The following is a 15,833-nucleotide window of genomic DNA, read 5'->3' as shown; positions in this document are numbered from 1 at the left end:
ACATGTGAGGCTAAAAAAGGATATTAATCAGAAGTGTTGGAGTTTGTGTCTCTTTTTAAAGATTTTTAAATTCCCTACTTTTTTATAAAATATGTCAGTTTGACTTGAAATTAATTTAATGTGTTCATTACTTTAAGAGTTTAAGATGCCAAGTATTTTGCAGAATTTTTAAAGCATGTCCCTCAAAAAGAAGTGATTGGTTTTAACTGTTTAAGATTTTATTATTATTTTTATTTTTATTTTATTTTGACTATTCTCTGCCCCTGACATGGGCCTCGAACCTATGACCATGAGAACGAGTTGCATGCTCTACTGACTGAGCCAGCCAGGCACCCTGGTTTTAACTGTTTTTGACTTTCAATTTAACTGAGCAAACTATTACTTAGTACCTCTGTGTGATATCTGTTGGGAACATTAACAAAACCTGGACTCTCTCTGGTATAGAGCAGCTGACGGAGTATGTATGTAACCCTGTTCAAAGTCAGTGCTGTCAGTGGTCTCCTTCAGCTCGAGAGCATTTGTCTTTATTTTGTCTCTAACTTGCTCTCTTTATAAATTTGAAGATAAACTCTCCAGTGGCTACTGCTCTGAGATATGGCATCTTTTATCATAAGGATTTGGGTTTCTTGAGGAACAATTTAAGGAGAAAACATGAATTGTTTGTTTGTTTATTTAATGTTTATTTTTGAGAGAGAGTGTGAGCGTGCCCATGCTTGAGCTGGGGAGGGGCCGAGAAAGAGGGAGACACAGGATCCGAGGTGGGCTTTGTGCTGACAGCAGACACAAACTCAAACTCACGAACCTCGAGATCACGACCTGAGCTGAAGTCAGACATTTAACCAAATGAGCCATCCAGACGCTCCATGAACCATTTAATACTAAATAAGTTTTTGGCAGTTTAAATGTGTGGCTGTGACAATAACATCATGAAGAGTAAGTGAAATAAAAGCATATGTGGTTTTTATTTTCTGTTTATGGACATTCTTTCTCCTCCTTTTTTTTAAGTTTGTTTATTTTGAGAGAGAGAGTGTGAGCGAGCACACAGGGGAGGACAGAGAGAGGGGAGAGAGAGAATCCCAAGCAGGCTCCACACTGTCAGTGCAGAGCCCCACGCCTGGTTCAATCTCATGAACCAACCAGTGAGATCATGACTTGAGCTGAGATCAAGAGTCCAACACTTAACCTACTGAGCCACCCAGGCACCCCCAATTCGCCTCTTTTTGGAAGACCGTTCCAGTTCCTTAGTATCCTAGAGCTTAGCCAAGGGTACAAAGAAGTTAGAAAGGCCAATATGTTCATGCCCACCCTGTTTACCACTCAAAACTCTGTTAGATCACACCTTTTCCTCTCCAGTTACATGAAGTCCCACCTTTTATTCTGATCTTTCAGTTTTCTAGGAAAAGCATATTCTCCTTTGCATCAAAGCTGTAGCACCGGTGAAAAATCTGCTTTTTAACTCAATGCCATCTAATTTAAGAAAAGCCAGATTAACATAAATGTCTTTGTATGCATCACCTCACCTTTTGTAGGACACTAAAAAAGTAACATATTCCTTGGACCAAGAAAGAGGACAAGGGATATTTTATTCATGAGTGTGCTTCATTTGCATGCCCATGTGAATGATTGGGGGTGGTAGAGATTATTTCTTTCCTGGGATAACCATTTGTTATACAATCAGCTTATTTCTACCTAAGCAATGTAGATTTAGTAATATTGAGGCATTCTGCACTGTTTGCTTTGTTGTACAGCATTATCGTATTCTATTCCGGAATTCTTTGCATTTGAACCAAAAAAAAAAAAAAATACCAAGCCTCTGGGAGATGCCTATATTTCATATTTTCAAACTTAGCTTTTGAGAGAAGTATAATTTAATTCACATGCAATTGTAATAAATAGTAGGGAGAGATCTCCTATACACCCTACCTAGTTTCTCCCAGTAGTAACATTTACCTTCTAGTCTTTAAGAAGAGCCCAGGTGTAGTAATCAGTATGGGCAACTGCCACACAAAATTCATAACCAGTGCTGAAAATTAACCTTGAGATTATTGATTTCAGATGAAAAAGTCGAGTCAGATCAAAAATTTCCTACATGAAAATTGACTCCAGACTTCACCCTTGCTGGAATTCAAAGAGTCACTTCTGAATACATGGTCTTTGTAACACTGTGGTGTTGATGAATGTTGTTACAAAGGTTGTGCAATAATTTTGGCAAGGGAATATTTCCTAGGTTAATGTGTTGTAACTCATCAGAGGGGAGAATGTATTTCATGAATCTTTTCACTTAACCTATTTCTTTCTCTAACAGACTACACAATGCTTTGATTTCTCTTTTCAAGAGAAATCTGGCAAGTCTTCAAATTAAGAATATTGTCACACTATGACTACCTTGATTTTGAATGTCATCTGATGACATTAATTTGTGTTACCTATGTTTAGTAGTTTGTAATTAGTAAATGAGGAAGGGTATTATGAGGCTTGTTTTCAACAGAGTGTGTATTATGAGTGTTCTGATGTGGTAGGCATCTTGGCCCCAGTATTTTCTTTCTTTTTTTTTCTTTTAATTTTTTTTTAATGTTTATATTTATTTTTGAGACAGAGACAGAGCATGAGCAGGGGAGGGGCAGAGAGAGAGACACACAGAGTCCGAAGCAGGCTCCAGGCTCCAAGCTGTCAGCACAGAGCCCGACGCGGGGCTCAAACCCACAAACCGCGAGACCATGACCTGAGCTGAAGTCGGACACTCAACCGACTGAGCCACCCAGGCACCCCAGCCCCCAGTATCTTCATATATCTTTCCCTGTTCTGCAAGAATTTTTGTAAGACTTACTCAAATACATTGGGTATTACAAAATTAGATATAAATTCGAATCTGGGAAAATAAAGGATAGAAAAGAAATGTTTGGGTAGTCTTGACAATAGACTCTTAGGCTATTGATATGGGAATAACAATTTTGAACTCTGAGCAGGTAGTCAGATGAAAAGAAACCTATATTCAAAACTCCTAACTTCAAAGGAAAGGAAGTCATAACTTCTCAGAAATATAGGTTTTCTCTACATTGGGTTTGAAAAAGGTTTTAACTGGACAGAGAAGACATGGAGTACTGCAGTGGAGGGAATCTTCAACAGCTTTATAATATACTTATTCATGTGTTTCATTAAGCAGTTTCTTAACACTGTCTCAGTGCAGCTTGTCCCAGCAAGTGGTCATAAATAATGTCTTTACTTCTTGTGTTCTTTTTCCCTTCATTTCCTCTGCCTCCCCTCATTCTTATTGGGGTTGCACCCAGCTCAAGTGCAGTCTCTCCCTTTTTTTTTTCTTTTAATATTATTTATTTTGAGGGGGGTAGAGAGAATCCCAAGCAGGCTCCACCCTGTCAGAGTAGAGTCCAATGCAGGGCTTGATCCCACAAACTGAGATCGTGACCTGAGGCAAAAGCAAGAGTTGGACGCTTAACTGAGCCACTCAGATGCCCCTCAAGTGCAACCTTCTTGCTTATGTGCCTACGGTACAATCTTTCCAACCACAGGACCTTTGAGTTCAGTGTTACCTTTTTAGTCCTATCAGTTTTTTTTTTTAACCTTTGTGGCTTCTGAGTAGAAGTTACATTGTGGACCTCCTATACGCATGAGACATTGATAAACACTTGCACTTGAGAATCTGAAACCTCACTAACGGTATAATGGCAGCAAGAACCCAAAACAGTAACGATTGAACGTAAAGATTAAGATGAGTTACTAGTATAATCTGCTTTTGATGGGTAGCTCTTGTTTATGGTTTGTTTTAACGTTTATTCGTTTTTGAGATAGAGTGTGAGTGGGGGAGGGGCAGAGAGAGGGGGACACAATCTCAAACAGGCTCCAGGCACTGAGCTGTCAGTACAGAGCCCGACGTGGGGCTCAAACTCAAGGACCGCGAGATCATGACCTGAGCTGAAGTCGGACACTCAACCGACTGAGCCACCTAGGCGTCCGTATCATTTATGTTCTTAATTGGAGTGGTTAGAAAATTTCCTGCTTGAATTTCTTGTCTTTTTCTAAATTACTGCCGTAAAGCAAATGCACATAATTTCTGTGTTCTCCTTATTCTGTTGTGGCAGATAAATCCATACATATTTTGAAGCTATTCTTATGTTGAAATTTGTTTCTCTTATCTTTCATAATGTTTTTTAATCTACACAGAATCTGATAAAAGACTTAAAATTTTTTAAAGTTTTATTTACTTAAGTAATCTCTAACACCCCATGTGAGGCTCGAATTTACAACCCCGATATTAAAAGTCTCATGCTCGGGGCGCCTGGGTGGCGCAGTCGGTTAGGCGTCCGACTTCAGCCAGGTCACGATCTCGCGGTCCGTGAGTTCGAGCCCCGCGTCAGGCTCTGGGCTGATGGCTCGGAGCCTGGAGCCTGTTTCCGATTCTGTGTCTCCCTCTCTCTCTGCCCCTCCCCTGTTCATGCTCTGTCTCTCTCTGTCCCAAAAATAAATAAACGTTGAAAAAAAAAATTAAAAAAAAAAAAAAAAAATAAAAGTCTCATGCTCTTCCAAATAAGCCAGCCAGGCACATCCTAAGATTTTTTTATAACTCAGTAATTTATGTTCCATGAAAGCATTGACTATCTCAGATATTGACTGTAAATTGGTCTTTAACTCAATTAGCTGAAAAGTTAATGCTATGATTTTTCATATTTATTGAGGCACTTTATATACTATAAAATTGACCCATTTTATTATTTTTCAAAATTTATTCAAATTCAAATTAACATACAATGCAGTAGAGTCTTTTATGGGGCACCTAGGTGACTCAGTCTGTTAAGCATCCGACTTCAGCTCAGGTCATGATCTCACGGTTCCTGAGTCTGAGCCCCATGTTGGGCTCTGCTGACAGCTCAGAGCCTGGTGCCTGTTTCAGATTCTCTGTCTCCTTCTCTCTCTCAAAAATAAATAAACATTAAAAAAATATTTTTAAAAATCTCTTACGGTTTGCCTCCATCTTTGTTTTTATCTTATTTTTCCTTCCCTTCCTCTATGTTCATCTGTTGTGTTTCTTAAATTCCATATATGAATTCGATCATGACTTCAGCTCAGGTCATGATCTCATGGCTTGTGAGTTTGAGCCCCACATCAGGCTCTGATAGCTCGGAGCCTGGAGCCTGTTTTGGATTCTGTGCCTCCCTCTCTCTGCCCCTCCCCTGTTCACACTCTGTCTCTCTCTCTCTCTCTCTCAGAAATAAATAAACATTTAAAAAAAATTTTTTTAATTCCATATGAGTGAAATCATATATTTGTCTCTCTGACTGATTTCACTTAGCATCCATGTTGTTGAAAATGGCAAGATTTCATTCCTTTTGATTGCTGAGTAGTATTCCATTGTGTATATGTAACACATCTTCATTTGTTACTTGATGGACATTTGGACTCTTTGCATAATTTGGCTATTGTTGATAGTGCTGCTATAAACATTCGGATGCATGTGCCCCTTTAATTCAGCATCTTTGTCTCATTTGGATACATACCCAGTAGTGCAACAGATGGATCAGAGGGTAATTCTATTTTTAATTTTTTGAGAAACCTCCATACTGTTTTCCAGAGTGGCTGTACCCAGTTTGCTTTCCTACCAACAGTGGAAAAGGGTTCCCCTTTCTCCACATCTTCAACATTTGTTGTTGCCTGAGTTGTTCATTTTAGCTATTCTGACAGGTGTGAGGTGGTATCTCATTGTGGTTTTGATTTGTGTTTCCCTGATGATGAGTGATGTGGAGCATGTTTTCATGTGTCTGTTAGTCATCTGGATGTCTTCTTTGGAGAAGTATCTATTCATGTCTTCTGCCCATTTCTTCACTGGATTATTTGTTTTTTGGGTGTTAAGTTTGAATAGTTCTTTATAGATTTCGGATACTGACCCTTTATGTGATATGTCATTTGCAAATATCTTCTCCCATTCTGTCGATTGCCTTTTAATTTTGTTGATTGTTTCCTTTGCTGTCCAGAAGCTTTCTATCTTGATGAAGTCCCAATAGTTCACTTTTGCTTTTATTTCCCTTGCCTCCAAGACAGGTCTAGTAAGGAGTTGCTACAGCTGAGGTCAAAGAGATTGTTGCCTGTTTTCTCCTCTATGATTTTGATAGTTTCCTGTCTCACATTTAAGTCTTTCATCCATTTTGAGTTTATTTTTGTGTATGGTGTAAGAAAGTGGTTTCATTCTTCTGCATGTTGCTCTCCAGCTTTCCCAGCACCATTTGCTGAAGAGACTGTCTTTTTTCCATTGGATACTCTTTCTTGCTTTGAAAATTGACTCATTTTAAATGTATGATTCAATTTTTAGTGTATTTACAGAGTTGTGCTGCTAATTTTACAAGTTTTATAATCCAATTTTTAGATAATATAACATTCTAATTTTAGAATAACCTATCACCCCAAAAAGAAACCTGGTGACCATTAGTAGAAACTCCTATTCACCTCCCTTCTACCCCCTTCACTCTCTCCCGTAACCCCATCCCTAAAGAACTACCAACTTATTTTTGGTTTCTATGGATTTGCCTCTTCCAGATACTTCATATAAATGAAGTCATACCACACGTGGTCTTTGTGCCTGGCTTCTTTTATGGAGCATGTTTTGAAGTTCATTCATACTGTAGCATGGGTCAGTACATTATTCTTTTTTATGGCTAAATAATATTATGGCTAATAATATTGTAGGGATTTACGACATTTAGTTTGTCCATTTATCACTTGTTGGACATTTGAAGGTGTTTTGACTGTTAAGTATAATGGTACTGTGTACCTCTACATTCAAGTTTTTGCATGTATATAAATTTTCAGATTTCTAGTATAAGGTTTACACCTAGGAGTGGGATTGCTGTGTCATACGTTAATTCTAAGTTTAACTTTTGAGAAAGAGCAAAACTGTTGTCCAAAGGAGCTTCACCATTTTACATTTCTGTTTTTTTTTTTTATGATGTCTAAATTTTTTAATGTTATTTATTTTGAAAGAGAGTGTGAGCACACACGAGTGGGAGAAGGGCAGAGAGCAAGAGAAACAGAGGATCTGAAGCGGGCTCTGTACCAACAGCAGAGAGCCTGAGTGGGGGACTAAAACTTACAAACAATGAGATCACAGCCTGAGCCACCCAGGCACCCCTTAAGACTTTATTTTTAAGCAGTCTCTATACCCAACTTCGGACTGAAACCCACAACCCAAGACCAAGAGTCTAATGTTCCACCAACTGAACCAGCCAGGTGCCCTACCATTTTACATTTCTAACCAGCAATGTATGAGAGTTCAGTTTCTCCACAACCTTTTAATTTTTTTTTTTAACGTTTATTTATTTTTGAGACAGAGACAGAGCATGAACGGGGGAGGGTCAGAGAGAGAGAGTGAGACACAGAATCCGAAACAGGCTCCAGGCTCTGAGCTGTCAGCACAGAGCCCGACGCGGGGCTCGAACTCACGGACCGCAAGATCACGACCTGAGCCGTAGTCGGCCGCTTAACCAACTGAGCCACCCAGGCGCCCCTCTCCACAACCTTTTAAACTTGATTTTATTTTAGTCATTTTTGTAGGTGTGGATTTGCTTTCTCATTATAGTTTTGATTTACATTTCCTTAATGGCTATTGATTTTGAGCATCTTCATATGTGCTTATTATCCTTTTGTATATTTTCTTTGGAGAAATGTTCAAATCTCTTGTGCATTTTAAAACTGGATTAGTCTCCGTACTGTTTTTCAGTGGTAAGATTTTTTTATATATTCTAGATGAGAGACCTTATTAAGGTGTGATTTACAAATACTTTTTCTCAGTCTGTGGGTTATCTTCATTTTCTTAATGATGTCTTTTAAAGCACAAAAGTTTTAAATTTTGATGAAGTACAATTTATCAGTGTCTTATTTTCTCACTTACAGTTTTGTTGTAATATATCACCCAAGTTTCTGGAGATTTACTACATATTCTTGCAAGAGTTCTGTAATTTTACTTTATTTTTTTAAGTTTATTATTTTGAGAGTGAGTGAGAGAATCCCAAACAGGCTCTGTGCTCTCAGCACAGAGCCCAATGCAGGGCTCCATCCCACGAACCGTGAGATCATGACCTGAGCCAAAATCAAGAGTCAGTCACTCAAGTGACAGAGCTACCCAGGGGCCCCAGAGTTCTGTAATCTTTGCTCTTAATTTAGGTGTCTTATTCAACTTGGATTAATTTTTTATATGATATGAGGTAGAGGCCTAAATTCATTCTTTTGCATGTGGGTATTACATTATTTCAGCACCATTTATTGGAAAGACAACAGACATACTTTGTTTTATTGTGTTTTGCTCTTGCACTGTGTAGATACTGTGTATTTCTTTTTTTTTTTTAAAGAAATTTTTTTTAATGTTTATTTTTGACAGAGAGAGAGAGACAGAGCATGAGTGGGGGAGGGCTGGAGACAGAGAGGGAGAGACACAGAATCCAAAGCAGGCTCCAGGCTCCGAGCTGTTGGCACAGAGCCTGATGTGCGGCTCAAACTCACAGACTGCGAGATCATGACCTGAGCCGAAGTCAGACACTCAACCGACTGAGCCACCCAAGTGCCCCTGTGTATTTCTTTTTTAATGTTTATTTATTTTTGAAAGAGAGAAAGAGCACGAGCAGAGGAAGGGCAGAGAGAGGAGGGAGACAGAGAATCCAAAGTAGGCTCCATGCTGTCAGTGCAGAGCCCAACGTGGGGCTCAAACTGGGAGACCATGACCTGAGCCCAAATTGAGGTGAATGCCCAACTGAAAAAGTCACCCAGGTGCCCCTAGGTACTTGTTGTTTTTGTTTTGTTTTGGTTTTGTTTTTAACAAATTGAAGGTGTATGGCAATCCTGCATCAAGCAAGTCTGTCGGCACCATTTTCTCAACAGCATTTGCTCACTTTGTTTCTCTGTCACATTTTGGCGATTTTTGAAATATTTTGTAGTTTTCTATAATTTTATTTGTTATGATCTGTGATCAGTAATTACAACTAGCTGAAAGTTTAGGTGATACTTAGCATTTTTTAGCAATGAAGTATTTTTAGGCACGTCTGAGTGGCTCAGTCGGTTGAGTATCCAACTCTTGATTTTGGTTTGGGTCATGATTCTGGGTTGGTGGGATCAAGCCCCGAGATGGGCTCCATGCTTAGCATGGAGCCTGCTTAAGACATTCTCTCTCTCTCTCTCTCTCTCTCTCCCAACTCATGCTCCCTCTCTAAGGTAAAAAATAAGTAAATAAAAATTTTAAACTTCTAAAAAATAGTTATTAAAAAAAACTTTTTAATGTTTGTTTATTTTTGAGAGAGAAAGACGGTGTGAGTAGGGGAGAGGCAGAGAGAGGGAGACAGAATCTGAAGCAGGTTCCAGGCTCTGAGCTGTCAACACAGAGCCAGATGTGGGGCTCGAACTCATGAACCAAGAGATCATGACCTGAGCCAAAGTCAGACGCTTAACCAACTGAACCATCCAGATGCCCCCCAAAATAGTTATTTTTAAATTAAGGTGTGTTTTTAGACCTCATGGCATTGCACACACTTAGTAGACTGCCGCATAGTCTAGACAAAACTTGTATGTGCACTGGGGAACCAAAATATTCATTTGACTCTATTGTGATGTTTACTTTATTGCAGTTGTCTGGAACCGAACCCACAGCATCTTCAAGGTTTGCTTGTATTCTTTCCTCACCAGATTGTCTTGGAATCTTTGTCAAAATTCAAATGACCATAAATGTAAGGGTTTATTTCAGGCCACCCAATTCAATTCCACTGATCATTGCCTACCCTTATGGGAGTATCACACCATTTGATCACTGTAGTTTTATAGCAGGTTTTAAATTTAGCAAACATAACTCCTGCTTTGTTCTTTTCCAAGAGAGTATGGCTCTTCTGGGTCCTTTGCATTTCTGTGCACATTTTAGGTTCAGTTTTGTTGATTTTTGTAAAAAAAAAAAAAAACAAAACAAACAGTTGAGATTTTGATAGCTTGTGAATTGAATCTGTGGGTCAATTTAGACAAGATTGCCATTTTAACCATATTAAGTCCTTTGTTTATGAACATGACTGTCTTTCCTTGTGTTTAGATCATCTTTTGTTTTCAAATAATGTCTTTTAGTTTTCAGTAAGTCTAACTATTCCTTTTTAAATTTTTTTCCTAAGTGTTTTTTTTTTTTTTGATGCTATTGTGAATAGAATTGCTTTCTTAATTTCATTTTTGTGTTTTCACTGTAGTGTATAGAAATGCAATTGATCTGTGTCGATCCTGTATTTTGTTACCTTGCTGGACTGGTTTTTTCTACCTTGTTTTTAGTAAATTCTTTTTTATTTTCTACATAGAGGTTTACCTTATCATTTTTTAATAAGTTATTTTTGTTGATTCTGATTTCAATAATCTGAAAGACCTTTATTCTCATTTCCTGTCAGGTACATACACAATTATTTAATTTTCCTTAAGATGCCTTGTGTACAGCAGAAATCCTAGTGCAAAAATAAGGATGTGATTCCAAGTTTAGGCTTCCTGAAAATAGGTGTTACCTTATAGATACTGAACATAATTGCCACTTATAATGTTACATTTCTAGTTGGATAATTTTTATCTATTTTGTCTTGTTTGTATTTTGAAGGTACTAGACACCTGGATTTAATTTATAGGAGATCTTTAGCCAAAGGTATAGAATGTGCCAGGACAGAGTCATAGAAGTAAGTTGTATACTGTGGGAACAATCTGACTCTACTAGTTAGTAGGAAAAACCTAGTTACTCAATTAAATACATAGAGAAGTCTTGGTGGTTTTTGAGAATTAGTTATCAGGCATTTGACATGAGCAAATATGGTCTTTGAAGAATGGTGGTTAAAAACTCTAGGTGGTTCTGGTTTGGTGAAGAGCTAACTAGTTGTGTGACCTTTGGGAAATAATTTAACTCTTAGTTTCTGTTTCTACCTCTGTGAAAACGATGAGGTATGTCTGAGTGATTGCTAAAGTTCTACTCAGGCACAAATTTCAGCATTCCCTCTGTATCTGCTCTTATAGTTGCATATAGATTGACTGTTAGTCTCTAAATAGACTTTCCCCACACAAAGTTAGAAACATCTCCCAACTATCTTTAATATGCACATAAGTTGAGGATCACTGCTTTATAGACTTACAAGATTAAGGGCAGCTTGATGTCAAGTAATTTTTTTCACGCTCTGATATTTTAAAAATGATGAAATGGAATGATGGTTATGGAAATAATAAGAATGAGGTAACAAATTATTTTTTGATTTATGGAGTAACTTGGTATGTTACATTATTGAATCCGAAAAACAATTCTGTGAAACTAGGAAAGTGCTATTATCCCCATTTAGCAAATGATGAAATTGAAGTTCAGAGAAATTAAGTGACTTGCTCAAAGTTTCTGTACTAATAAAAAAAATGGAGTCTGGAACTATATGCACATCTGGCACCATTCCTATTAACCCATCAGTTAGGATTATGTAGGATAAATAATCTCAAAGATTCTTAGCCCTTCCATTATGTGTTTACTGGTCTTTGAAGTTGGGTAATTACCTACTTAGGTTTAGAAGATTGAATAATCTAAAGCTCTGGGTCTTTATTGATCCTTAAGCTACTAACATCTTTATAATTTTTCTCTATGTATTTTCAATTATGGGTATCTGGCCACTGTGACGGAAAACAAATTGGGTAGGGGGGTAGGGTGAAACTAATTTCAAAATATGGTAATCATTTGCGTTGCCACATAAAGAATAATTATGTATTTACTTGGCTTGTTCTTGGAGGTAATTGCTGCAGATAGCATGGAGAGGACACAAGCATCAATTTTCCCTTTGTGTTAATGGTGATTGATTTAACTTGTTATGCATCCCTTCCAATTTACCCACTTCGCTACCTTTTTTTCCAATCAAGGTTGGAAGAACTAATTCATGAGTGCTATAGTACTTTGTGTTTTATGCTGTACAATTGCTTGTATATGTGGGTAGAACCGTCTATTCTTTGGAGCAATAACTTTGGATTTTTTTCTCTTTTTCTTTTCCTTTTGGTCACCGTGGCTGTGGTTCCTATTAGTGCTTTGAATTCATGCATTTTCATGCCTAACTATTCCTGGCAACTACCCAGTTAATCATCAATGAGCTGGGCTTTGGAAGTGGCGCTTTGTGGTTGAGTGACTACGAAGGCTTAATTCTCTCTTTCCTGTCCCTTTAAGAATCTCAGAACTGGATCTCTGGGGAAGACTTGCACTTAAGTCTGTATTAACCCTTTTGCTTTTCAACTTTGGACTTTTGTGGAAACGTGGGACAGACTAGCTATGGTATTCTTACCTGTCTTGGGAGAGATAACTGAGAATTCTAAGAAAGATCACCTTGAGGAAGTCTGTTTCCTTACATAACTGATGCTTTTAGAATAAATATTGGACATTGTCTATTCCTATTGGTTCACTGTGCTTTCTCTCCCTTTAGCCCCCCAGGTTCGCCCAATAGTCTTGGCTACTTCCCTACAGCTGCTAATCTTAGCGGTGTCCCTCCACAGCCTGGCACGGTGGTCAGAATGCAGGGCCTGGCCTACAATACTGGAGTTAAGGAAATTCTTAACTTCTTCCAAGGTTACCAGGTCAGTAGCTTGAAGAAGAAAATACACAGTGCCCTTATTACTTAAGTTGATTTGCCTAAAGAATGCAGCCAGGAAAGAGCAGATTTTCTGAACCTCATGTGTACATATGCTAATAGGTTTGCTTATAGAGGCAAAAAGAACCAGAGGCAAAGTCAGGGGGACTAGTTTTGAGTGCTATTTTCTTTTTCTTTTTTTCTTTTTTTTTTAATGTTTGTTTATTTTTGAGACAGAGACAGAGCATGAATGGGGGAGGGTCAGAGAGAGGGAGACACAGAATCTGAAGCAGGCTCCAGGCTCCGAGCCGTCAGCACAGAGCCCGACGCGGGGCTTGAACTCACGGACTGTGAGATCATGACCTGAGCCGAAGTCAGACGCCCAATTGACTGAGCCACCCAGGCGCCCCTTGAGTGCTATTTTCAAACTCACCCATTTGACAAGATTAGGACTTTTCCAGGCTGCTCTAATTGTCTCAATATAATCTGTTGGTGCTCTTTTTGAAAATTGGGCTACTTTGGGAAAGCTCTTCAGGGCACACAGCAATGTGGGTCTTTTTATCTAGAATAGGATTGGCTAAGAAGGAGTTTTCCTCTAATTCTTGACTACCCCCCCCCAAAAAAAAGTACTTAAACATGCAATTTGAGTATGTAAAAAGTAGTCAAGGCCTCTCTACCTAACCTGGAAAAAACAAAGGAGACTCAATGAATCTTTAGATGCTAACTCATTAAAATGAGCTGTAGGATATTTGGTGAGCCTTATATGAAATGATCTGTGATAATTCTTGTGAAACGAATGTTGGCTCTTACCAACTTTTTCTGCCACTGCCTATGTCCATCAATTGTTTTCCGACTCAAGTTACGAAATGAGATGTTTCTTGGTAAACTCTATAAGAGCTCTGTAAGAGTGAGCAAAATCTCCTCATTGCCATCTCCTCTGAGCAGAGAGCTTTCTTTCCTCGAATCCCATAATTACCTAGAACCCAAATTCCTTTCTTGCAATACCTAAAAATCAGTATCTTGAAACTCTTTTATTGTATTAATAGCAAAAATTATCTTTCTTCTTGAAGATGAACTTTGCTTGAGTCTCTAGAGCCGAGAAGTATTTATGGACATAATCATCAAACCTAAAATAGGCCTTGAGCATTTACAGTACAGAGTTGTAAGGATTATGCCTACAGAGTCTGTTTCACCTTTGGAATGGGTTTACAAGCTTGGCGTCCATGAATCCTGGAGGATTGTGGAGCTCATCTAAAATTATCTCCGTGGGGATGCCCCAAGCCTACCAAGTTATTGTAATGTTCTTATGGGCTTTTAAAATTAAAAGTGTATTTTCTGGCAAATGAAGAATATCTAATGAAGGTTAGACAAAAGTTATTTTTTGTTATTGCCTGGCTTAACACATTCATACCGGAAGTAAGAGGTCTTTAGAGATCAGTAGATCTTTTCCCCTTATCTATGGGAGAAAACATTCCAAGACACCCAGTGGATGCCTGAAATTGCAGATAGAATCAAACCCTGTAATTTCTTTTTTCCTATCCCTACCTACCTGTGATAAATTCTAATTCAAAGACAGAGATTAACAATAATAAAGCAGAACTGTAATAAAAGGGATGCGAATGTGGTCATTCTCTCTCAAAATATCTTACTGTACTACATTTACCCTTGTTGTGATGATGTGAAAAGATTAAATGCCTGTGTGGTAAGATGAAGTGAGGTGAATGACGTACGCATCGTGATGTAGTGTTAGGATTGTGTTAGGATCATTTGCTTCTGGTCAGTCAAAGGTAACTGAAACTGCTGATAAGGGGGACTATTGTACATACTTTGCTTCTTCCCTAAACCATTATGCTGCCTATTGGGAGCTCTTGCAGGGGGGGAAACAGTTACTCTAAACTTCACATAAGATTCATGAGATTCTGAAAGGAATAGAGAATTTTACTGAAGGCTATTGAGGAGGTTGCTTAATAAACTTTTGAGTTCGTGTTTTCTCCCAGTGTTTTCCAATTCTGGAAAGTACAAGCAAAGTTTCAGGTTCTAAAAGTCAGCTGATTTTCTATTTTGAAGTCAATTAATTTTCTATTTTGTTTTGACTGGTCAACATTTAGCTTTGCAATGACTAGAATTAAGAGGTCATACACATAAATTGGTTGTGAGATTAAGCAAAATTGCTCTTATTATGAAGTGTTCTCTGGCTGGCTTTTGTGGGTATTCTACCAGAAACAAATAAAAGCAGTTATTTCTAGATTTATAGCTACAAGATTGATGTGCTTCAAAGTTGAGATAAAATAACTTCAGTTTATAGCAGTTTATCTTCTAGTATCTTCTAGGGAATCATTGAAGGCTGGAGTAGAGTTATCTGGTATAATCAGAAGTAAGAAGATCGTACAAAATTATTTGATCTCAAGGAATTTGGCCTTCATTGCTGAAGTGCTTGGAGTTTGTGACCTGGATCAACCAATTAGGATTACATAGGAACTAGGAGCACCTGTCTGGTTCAATCAGTAGACCATGCGACTGTTGATCCCAGGGTTGTGAGTTCAAGCCCCACATTGAGCATAAAGCTTCCTTGAAAAAAAAGAAAAGAAAAAGATTATATATAAACCTCACTTATCAAATTAAGTATATCAAATTATTCCAATGTCTTTAGTAATTTGAGTTTTAAGGCAGTTACAAAATCCAAAATCTTTTGTATCCTAATTTTATATCACTCTTACATGAAGACTCATACCTTCAGTCTTTGAGAGTCCATATCTATTTTTTTGTTTTTCTTTTTTTTTTAATGGTTTTGTTTTTTAAGTTTTTATTTTTGAAAGAGAGAAAGAGAGAGAATGAATCACAAGCTTGATTGAATGAATCACACAGGGCTTGAAACCGTGACCCTGAGACCATGACCTGAGCTGAGATCAAGAGTTGGATACTTATGGGACTGAGCCACCCAGGTGCCCCAAGAGTCTGTGTCTTCTTATTTTTTTCTGTCCTCAATTATTTTGGTAATAGTCCTAGCTATAGGAATCCAGATTGGGTATAGATTTACCATAAGACAAAATCAGTAGAGTGTGACTTAAAACTGTGTTCTCCTAAGTGTATTTTGTATTTACCTTTATTTATAGTGTATTCATTGCTGTTGATGTATTGGGAGGTTTTCATTTTATTTCTGGTTATGTAATATATTCATAAAGCAAATACTTAGTAATAATTGGTTGAGTGAAATCTCTTGATAGTTTCCGATTCTGCCTTCTAAAAAAC

At 37.9% G+C, this 15,833-nt stretch overlaps 1 protein-coding gene across 3 annotated transcripts in view; it reads left to right on the top strand.

The window, feature by feature from the left end:
• ESRP1 (epithelial splicing regulatory protein 1) overlaps positions 1-15,833 on the top strand; it is a 53,431-nt gene that overhangs the window by 36,137 nt on the left and 1,461 nt on the right. For all 3 annotated transcript variants that reach the window (XM_047088988.1, XM_047088989.1, XM_047088987.1), the window contains exon 14: positions 12,441-12,591. In XM_047088988.1, the coding sequence (XP_046944944.1) occupies positions 12,441-12,591 (151 nt within the window). The remainder of the gene's footprint in view (positions 1-12,440; positions 12,592-15,833) is intronic.

This window comes from Lynx rufus, unplaced genomic scaffold (genome assembly GCF_022079265.1).
Source record: "Lynx rufus isolate CCGP_SWC_20201006 ecotype Redwood Valley unplaced genomic scaffold, mLynRuf1.p SCAF_26, whole genome shotgun sequence".
Classification (NCBI taxonomy): domain Eukaryota; kingdom Metazoa; phylum Chordata; class Mammalia; order Carnivora; family Felidae; genus Lynx; species Lynx rufus.
This window is presented reverse-complemented; position numbering and strand designations above follow the sequence as displayed.